General features: G+C 45.8%; 1 protein-coding gene and 1 pseudogene across 1 annotated transcript in view; one reads left to right on the forward strand and one right to left on the reverse strand.

The window, feature by feature from the left end:
• Positions 1 to 8,703, reverse strand: part of SWP (RNA polymerase II transcription mediator) — a 69,697-nt gene extending 60,994 nt beyond the window's left edge. The window contains exons 1-2 of the mRNA XM_087396290.1: positions 8,335 to 8,703; positions 6,491 to 7,591 (exon numbers count right to left, since the gene is read on the reverse strand). Coding sequence (XP_087252416.1) covers positions 6,491 to 7,591; positions 8,335 to 8,553 — 1,320 coding nt within the window. The 5' untranslated portion in view covers positions 8,554 to 8,703. The remainder of the gene's footprint in view (positions 1 to 6,490; positions 7,592 to 8,334) is intronic.
• Positions 110 to 1,783, forward strand: LOC147886057 (uncharacterized; annotated as a pseudogene).
• Positions 8,704 to 9,959: the final 1,256 nt, after the last annotated feature.

Consider the following 9,959-nt stretch of genomic DNA (forward strand, 5'->3'; position numbering starts at 1 on the left):
ACCTACAGGTGCGGCATCTTCAGCGAGTGCATCTACTCCATTATTTGGGGCTGCTCCACAGCCATCCGTGCATGGAACAAATGCGCCCCAGACGCAGGCTTCACGAGGTCGAGTGCAGGCTAGTCTTGTGGCATCATGGCACCCTGGGAGGAGGGCACAAGTAGATGCAGCAGTGGCACGGTTTTTTTATGCTGCAGATGTTCCTTTGGTAAAGGCCCGCAACCCATACTTTGCAGATATGGTGAAGGAGATTGCTTCTTTCGGACCTGGCTATGCTCCACCCTCATCCGAGGCATTGCGCACTACACTTCTAGCCACAGAGAGGACCGCCATAGAGGATGCCTTGGGACCCATTCAGGATGTATGGCGTAGATGTGGCGTCACTATCATGGGTGATGGTTGGAGTGACAGTAGGAGCCGCTCCATTCAAGGTATCCTTGCATACTCCAGAGGATGTAGCTTTTTTATTAAAGCTATTGACAATTCAGAGGCGGGCAAAACTGCAAAGAGATTGGCAAATATTTGGAGTGAAGCCATTGATTATGTGGGTCCCAATAATGTCATCCAGTTTGTTTCTGATGGAGAGAACTCAAACAGGGCAGCAGGGAGGATCATTGAGGATAGGTACCCACATATTTGCTTTACTCCTTGCATGTCACATGGGCTCAACAATCTCCTCAAAGATATTGGTAAGATGCAGTGGGTGGAGCCTTTTATTGAAATGGGCAATCACATTGTTTCATTTATCACTCGCCACCACTACATTTTGGCTGTATTTCGACAGAGATCCCCAAAGGATCTCTTAAAGTATTCAGAAACACGCTTTGCATATAATTTCATTATGCTTAAGCGTCTTTTTGAAGTGAAGAATCATTTGAGGCAGCTTGTAGTTTGTGAGGAGTGGGATGCATGGCGAGAGCGCACCTCAGTGGCAGGTATTCGATGCAGGTCCATAGTTCTTGATGACACTTTTTGGGACACTATTGAGGCATTGTTGCAGGTTGTGCGGCCAATCATTCTTATGTTGAGGCTTCTTGATGGAGATGAGCCTTGCATTGGCAAGGTGTACGAGGGGATGGACAGGATGATTGAGAGAATCCTATCTCTAGAGTCTCTACAGACTTTGGATGGGGGTAGGAGACAGGAGCTATCTCGTCTTGCGACAGGCAGGTGGACAGAGTATCACTCTGCATTAGAGGCTGCTGCATTTGTGGTGGATCCAGAATTTCAAGGTAAAGGACAAGAGACAGATGCAGAGGTTGTGCAGGGCTGGGAGGATATCTTGAGGAGGCTTGTACCCGATGGAGATGATAGGAGGAGGGTTCGTGAAGACCTTTCCTTTTATCGACAAAAGAGAGGCCTCTTCGGTTTGCAAGATGCACAAAATGATAGGTTCAAGATATCCAGTGCACGGTGGTGGGAGGATTATGGGGCAGATACACCATTGCTGCAAAGATTGGCCATTCGAGTGCTTAGCCAGGGTGCTAGCTCCTCGCCCTGTGAGCGCTTATGGAGCAGTTTTGGGAACATTGCAAGCAAGAAGAGGAACAGGCTTGGTGTCTAGAAGGCAAATGACCTTGTATTTGTTAATGCAAACTTGCGTTTGCTTAACAAGTTCAGGGCTGAGTGTACTCCAGAGCCATTTATTGGATTTTCCCTTGATCTTGATGACAATGATGGTGAGGATCAGCCAGAGGGAGAGGATGATGTGGAGCAGCATCAGGATGACCAAATTGAGGGACAGCCTGGACAGGAGGATGAGATCCAACTTGCTGATGACTAGTCTTTGACTCACCAGTTACCTTGGCCCTTGAGGCTAGTTTTGTACTTGTCATACTTGATACTTTTGTTGTATGTACATTGTACTCAGCAGCCAGCTTTTTGTATTTTCAGCTATTATATATCCTCATGCAATGTACTTTCTTTTCAGTTTCAATTTCGAGTCTGGACTCTGAACTCTAGAGTCTTTAAATTTTTAATGTTTAAGACTTTAAAGTTTAATCTTGGATATTTTAAATGTTGTCATTTTATGTCATATGCTGACATGTCATATGACGTGGCGTTCCCCGACGTTCCCGATCCGCTCCCGCTCCCGTTCTAGCATACGACGTTCCCGGAACGTTCCCATTCCACGGTAACTATGCTTGGGAACAAGAAGCCCTTTTTGAGCTCACGAAAGCGTGCATTTTGATGCTGTTTTCAGGAGACCCAGTTGTAGAGTGGCTTGGCAAATGCTATCTCCAACCATAGCTTGATGATTATGAAGCCCTTGGTGATGCTGGCGTCGAAGCTTGCTGGCCTTGTGCGACTGGCGTGTGCGCTGCTCATTTGCTAGCTTAACACACAAGTCTTTTATTGCACATAAGTCAGTCGTTGTTACAGCCCTGTCTGAGTGTTATCAGTTGGTGGTGGCATAGTATTGGGATTTGGAATGAAGGATGAAGGCGAAGCGAAGGTGCCAGAGATCGGAGCTCTGATACCAATGTAGAGAAGGGGTAGGGACACAGAGAGAGAAGTAGAAGTAGAAGTAGAGTCTATTAACGTCCTCGGGGGGCCAAAAATGACCCGTCTCAATACAATGTAAAATAGAGTCTCCTCAAGGAGAGGGGTCAGGAGTCTATGAGTTCCTGACGCCAGGTAAAAAGACGAGTGATAAAAGATCCCCATGCTGCCGGAGAGGCAGTAGAGAGAACTGATGTCAACTGAGCAGAGTCCTCCAGTATTTGCTCATAGTCCTCCCTGATATGTGCATATCGGGGGCATTGTAGAGCCACATGTGCCTCCGTCTCAACTGTATGCATGTCACAAAGGGTACAGACTCTAGCATGTCTGGGCTGATGCATCCAAGCTCCCTTCTCAATTGCAAATGTATGAGAGGGGAAGAGGGAGAGGAAAGGATAGGAGAGAGAGAATGGGGTAGGAAAGAGAGGGAGAGATTGAGAGGGAGTGAGCGTAGGCAGGAAGGAGGAAGGGAGAGTAGATAGGATTAGATGTCACATCAAAAAGTCCATAGTAGTGGGTGGATGGAGACTTATATAGTCCCTCCACATTTTCCACCTAAAGGGCCTCTAACTTGGCCTCTTTTTCCCCTTCATTACACTTTCGTAAGGCATTTGACACTATCCCACGCTCTCACTTAATCAGGAGGTTACAGGAACTACAACTCCCATCCATCATGATTTGGGGGGTCATGAGTTTATATGAGTCTGTCAGAGGGAGGATACGTGCCCCAGGAGACTTATGAGATTGGATTGAGAGCACCATCGGATTAAAGCAAGGCTGCCTCCTATCACCAACTCTCTTCGGGCTCTATATCGACGAGATCACTTCTTTTGTTGATCGATTAGGCGGAGAGGATTCGCTCCTAGCTGACCTGATGGTGCAAATATTGTTGTATGCCAATGACATAGTCCTCATATCATCCTCCGTAGAGGGGCTGCAGAAACATCTAGAGGCTCTGGAGATGTTCTACAAGAAGAGAGACTTGACAGTTAACCTTGGGAAGACCAAGGTTATGATCTTCAAACACCTCGCGAGCAGTAGTATCCCGTCACCATAGTTTCACATGCCGGGGAAAGCCTGTGGAGATAGTGCAGGCCTACACATATTTGGGGATAGTGTTCACTGGACCAGGTTTCACAATGATCCACGCAGGTACGGCACGACTCACACGAGGACGGGGTGCTCTGGCCCGACTAGAGAGATGATGCTTCCAGGCACACTTCCAAGACCCCCCGACGAAGGGCTGGCTCTTTGATACACTGGTGAGACCGACTACCATGTATGCAGCACCTTTCTGGAGGAGTGACATTTCAACGACGGAATGGAAGAGATTTGAGAGATTACCATGGGATCCAGCATGATTCGAAGTAAACCCTCAGTCCCTCATCAGATTATACAGGCAGAGTTCGCCATGACCCCCCTCCAGGTTGATGCCATCTTCCAAACGGTGACGTTTCTCCACAGAGTTTGGTCCTTACCCCAGTGAAGACTACGGAGACTAGCATATTAGTCCTCCAAGCGACTCACAGAGAGTGGTGTCGATACAGCATGGTACACACAAGTATCCACATGGTTTAGTAGTCATGGCATTTAGATGGACAAACTTCCTCCCTTCAGTACAACCAGGACGCGCCACCCGAGATGATCCCACGAGATGAAATCAACCGTATCATACAGTTGGACCTCCTCCAACTCCATACATCTAGGGCTTGGGGGGGAGAGGAGCTCTCCACCAAGATCCAGTTCTGCCGTGATCACTTCCTGAGGATCTCAGAGCATGGTCTTGTCATCAAACCTCAATATCTTAAGGACAGGAGAATTTTACATGCACTAAGGATCGCCATTGGTCAGCTACGAGTCTCATCACATCAGCTACGGATTAAGGTAGGGAGAGCTGCAGGCATACCCAGAGAGCAGAGGACTTGCATACTATGCCAGATGGGGGAGATCAAGACACAGGAACATTTTCTATGTGTTTGCCCAGTCTACTGTGAGATCCGAGGACGATATTATTGCCTCTTTTAGGAGGGACAGGGCTTTGGCCCACTCACACGGTTGATACATTTTCACGATCAGGTCTGTGTTGGGCTCTACCTGCTTGAGATGCACCGACAGAGAGACACACTGATGCGACAGGCCAGAGAGCAGCATGGGCTGATGCCACACGTCACCATCGAGAGATCACAGATTTCTATGCATCTGAGTCAGCTGCCAATGTAGCCGAGGGAGAGGAGCTTGATGAGATGAGAGCATCATGGATCAATAGTAGAGGTGCACAAGTTTCCGTCCAAAAGCTATGGACACAGAGATAGATCCAGAGTCCCACCAATGGTGTGGTCCTCTAATCTTACCACAAGGTACTCCTCCTATCTGCCAGCTATCTCTAGACTCGAGCCCGCATGCTCCACCTCGAGCGTCTGTAGACTTTCTGTCCAGAATGATCTTCTCAACCTTGCTGCCCTGTGTGTCAGCCTAGATAGGCAGCCCTCCAAGCTTAGTCTGCAGCTCTTCCTTCTCTGCTGGTCCTCCAGGAATAGGCTCCAAGAGTAGATCTCCTGCTGCTCCTGACTGCTTGTGTTTTGCTGCTCCTGACTGCTTGTGTTTTGCTGCTCCAGAAGATATGAAATGAGGCCACAAGGCCTGCCTTTTATAGGCCCAAGGGCCTGCCCGTTGAAATAGTCAACTTGATTGTAAGCAGTCAATTTGAAATTTCCTCTTTGAATGAGGTTGTGCAACCAAGTATGCAACAAAGTAGTCAACTTGATAGTAACTATCAATGACACTCACCTTAATACCCTTTCATGACAGTGTTTCACTCCATATGCTTTTCAACATCATAGTACTCTTCATATTCTTTCATCCTTTAGGTCTAGTTGGATTCCTCCTTTTGGCCAAAAACAGACCAGCAGCATCATTCTGGCCGACCAGTCTGCTGGAAAACCGCCCTTAAAGGGCTCTCATTACAAGGGCCCTTGGCCCACAACACTAGGGCTTTGGCCTCCTTTCAAGGCAAGGGCCCAGCCCTATATAAAGGTAGGTCCCTGCCTACTAGCAACCTCCTTTGCTGCTCCACCATGCCTCCATGTGGCTGACCTGGTATGCTGGTCTGCCCCGCCCTTCTGCGTCATCTGCCCTGCCAGACAGCCTGCCACGCAGGAGCCTCCAGTCTGCCCTTGCCGCCACGTGTGCGCCCTTTGCCGGCGCCTTTTGGCCTGCCATGATTCTGTCAGCCTGCTGTGTGCTGCCCACATGGCAGCCTGTTTGCTGCCCATGTGGCAGCCCCTTTTGCTGTCCTGACCTTGTGAGGTGCTGACCATGTGGCAGCCCCCTCTCTCTGTTCTTTCCTCTGGGCATGTCCTGCCCTAGGTCTCCCTCCCCAACACTCTCCTCATATGGGGGCTTACAGATGGGGAGGTGACCTTTCCAACAATGTCTGTTGTATCTTTGATTATTGAATAAAAGAATAAAGAAATACCGAAAGGGGCGCCAAGTTTTGGGGCCAATCGAGTGTCTGGTTTCTGAGCAGGAGCAATCTAGCTCCCCGTTTGGTGGTTGTTGAAATGATTCTCTAAGCGGCTGAATTGCTGGTTAATATTTATTCGCCGCCCTTTAGTTTCATATACACCATCATCACTCATTCAAAACAAAAGAGATCAGTAAAATCACATGACACTTATAAAGAGATCTGTAGTGAATAGCGAAAACCCCAAAGCTCATATGCCCCTTACAAGAAATTGAACTTCACAAATGGCATGGAAAATATGTGCTTTAAATGCAAAATGTAAAACAGACGAGCATTGAGTGCTTGTCAAACTAGTAAATTAAGCATTTGACATTGCCTAAACTGAACACACCTGTAAGATGAACAAAGAATAAGTCCTGCACAATGAGCTAACAATTCAAACTGTCGTTCATATATCTAATCAGGTTATGTGTTGTTTTTAAAAGCATGAATTTCAAGACCTTTGACTGCCGAAAGTGCACAGACCTCGTTAATCTTAGTATCTCTTGTCCTTGATAAATGGCTCCTTCCATCATTCCTTGAGATTTGCAAGATCACATCAGTCTCTACTCTGTTGCTACTCTTGAGCCCTCTCTGCACTTCAAGGAGGCGAGTGTGTATGCTGCATGAAATAGCCCTTAAGAGAAGCCTTTCAACATCAATGGACTTCAGATCAATGTGAAACTGCACTTCGTAATTGGTAGCTGGATCAATTACAGCTGGCATGTGAGAGCAAGTTACATGATGATCAGGCCCTGGTTCAATTCTCAAACACGGAGAAGAAGTCCAATCTGCCCCTTTCGATAGGTCTAGCCAATAAAAAACCTTTAGACCTGGAGAAAGGTGTGATTTGCCACTGCCAATATCAGTGTCTCCATCAGAAGCTGGTACCTGTCCCTGACTTAAATTCTGGCCTAAGTTTCCGGTGGAGCCATCTTGAATAATTTCAAACCGAATTGCATCTTTCCATCTCCCTTGTCGTAATGCACGGACTTGTCTTATAACTGTGTCCATGACCCAAGCAGTGCAGAACTCATGTAAAACAGAGTATAGTATCTCAAAGGGATCATCCAGAGCAGCCATTCGTCGCTCTAGATCATCCCTGAGAGCACCTTTCTGCAAATCAGTAAGACTTAATCTGCCACTGCTTTCACCAACAAGAATTTCTAAGTGCAATAGCCTCCACAAACAGGGGTTTCCCCTGTACCCAAGAGTCAACTGAACCTCAAACTCCTCATCTACATGAAGGGTGACTCTTCCATTAGCAACTTTTACCGAAGACACCTCTCTTGGAAGTGGAACATCAAGCAGCCTTGAATGCAACATAGTGTCAAGCTTTTCAAGAGTTGATTCCTTTTCCTCACCAGCCAACATTGGTTGTATTGCTAGATCTTCGATACATTTAGGTAGACGCCTGTAATTGCCTGTGAGCAGCACTTCCACAGCTGAGGGTATATCATACATGGGTGCACGGGCTTGTTGTAAACCTTCATGAAGAAAGTATAGGGAGTCTGCTGCTTGGGTAAAACTTGTGTCATGATTTGAAAGTGTCCCCACAAGCTGCTGACAACACTCAACCAAGGGAATCTGCATGGCGGAGCGAAGCATTAGTAAGACTCCTTCATAAAGAGCTTGATAAGCCTTGTGCTTGAGGACTATTGCCAAAGGAAAATTTCAAGAACATTACGAATTTGATGGCAACTTGTGGTCTGCAATAGTGTTTCAAAATAATGACATAGCAAAAGAAGCTGCAAATTTTGTCTTGTCAAACAATAAACCTTTAACAATTTTTAGCCTCGTCAAACAATTTAAATTCTCTACGAACACACACAAGTGGGGGAGGGGGATATTCCCTAGCCATCCGCTGTTTGAAGTGGATCATTTATTGAGGTAAGTTTCAGAATAATAGCTGACCTCCCAATCAATCCTCCATATTAAAAACAGGCATCGTCCACTGAGGTGTGCTAACCTCAGATGATCATCATATAAGGTAGTGCAATTCATAGCATAATTTGACATAAGCAGCAAACTAGACAATGTTTCATGCATCGTATAAGAGATTCTGAATAGTCATTGACAGAACAAAGTGATGAAAAGACTTCATAACTCGAATACTAATCTACATCAAGTTTCTTCATCTCTCTCTCACTCTCTCTCTCTCACACACACACACGCACACGGGCTGTTGTTTCTTCTTCTTCTTCGCACGCCATCTCCCTCAGCAGGCGATGAATAGAACCAATTGATCAATTTCTCTCCCAAACAAAAGTGAATTAAGATGGAGCAAGCCAATATACAGCCCCATACTGTAGTATTCAACGCGCACTGACCTGGCAACACCATCTGGATAGCACGAGAAGGCGAAGTAAACGCTGCCTGGTCTTGGCGATAAACTTTAACAGGCCAATTTTCCTTTCCACGTCTGAGTGTTCCGCACCACTATCGCACAGCTCCTTGAATGCGGAAAACGAAGCTTCCGCTGTTCGCTTGACCAAGACGGAAAAATCTTCCGTCTGCTGCCCTGGCTGAAATCCAAAGGCATCTGCCATTTTGAGACAGGACGAAGAAATCCAATTCTGCTAAGAAGATGCATCCAACGCAAGTTGAAGCTTGCTCTCCGCCATGAATTCTCGAGGACCCATGACGAGATCGGAGCAGATTTTGGGGGCCGACTGCAGAGCCTTTTTATACGCTCACTTTCCGAGGCTCCGAGTTGTCATAGTGAAACCCAAATGGGGAATGACGAGGGTTAACTATTGGTTGAGGAAAGGCCACATTTGCTTTTGTGATCTAACCAGCTTTGGGTTCACTTTTAGGGCTTATAGGCATTTAAGGTTCATCATTTTGGAAGCTGCTCCAGCAGCCCTATGGTCGCACCCCTGCCTACCAAGCACGGCCCACGTTCGATCCTCCTGCTACCAAGGTAGGCCCAAGGCAAGGTGCCCCTACATAGGGCCAAATGTGTGGGTGAGTGGGGGTGTGAGTAATAAATAACCCCCCCCCCCCAAAAAAAAAGGTTCATCATTTGGGCTCTCCCTTCCGCCCAGAGTTCTGCTTTGGATGTTGTTGAGATGTTTTCCCTTGCCTCTTCGAGGTATTTCATTAGGCTCACAAAATGGCTCTGTGTGTGGAGTTGTTTTCTTCAATTCTTCCTACGTCATGGCAGCCTTTGTGCATATGTTTAAACAAGCTTGTGTGCGGCTACAACAAGCTTCATTCAACTATCTACAATATTTAGCGTACTATAAGGTATTATTAGGTTTGTGCAAGAGATATTAGCTCTCCTTTTGCATGTGTGATAGTCACTTGTCAATCCAATAAGGTTTACCCCTTGATTCTTAACATTTCTTTTGAAAATTTGTCATGATGCAAGACATGGAATACTAGGAAAGCTTTTGACTTTATCTCTTTCTCTACATCAGTAACATACTATTGAAAAGTTATGGAGTTTTTCTCAAAATCGTCACCTCCACATAAAATTACTAATGTGAACACAAAATGGCGGATCACCTCCACATGAAATAGATACGATAAACAAAAAATAGTGGGAATCACAATTTGTTTGAGAGTGCCCTCAAAAATAAAATTGCGTACATGTTGATAAAATGTCTAGCAATGCTCAAGATATCGAAGACATTTTACATCATCTAAGGTTTGAAAATATATCAAAAGGTGGTGTAAACATACAAACTTAAAAGGATTTTGAGTGTAAACATTCTCCATTGTAATATTGATGGAACTTTGTTGTAATGTAACATATGTCCATCCTCTCGCGATGAATTACTGGAACTAGATATGGCATCAGTACATGATGGATTTACTCTACACATTTGATATATAATATGTGACAAGTTTGTATCATGGATTTACTCTACACATTTATGTGACAAGCTTGTATTAGAGATTGTAATGCATTTTGCCATGTCATATCCATGGTATCTTTCAAGACTTCACA

The sequence above is a fragment of the Dipteris shenzhenensis genome, chromosome 25, assembly GCF_047967505.1.
Source record: "Dipteris shenzhenensis isolate YYH24624 ecotype China chromosome 25, Dip_SZ_1.0, whole genome shotgun sequence".
NCBI classification, from domain to species: domain Eukaryota; kingdom Viridiplantae; phylum Streptophyta; class Polypodiopsida; order Gleicheniales; family Dipteridaceae; genus Dipteris; species Dipteris shenzhenensis.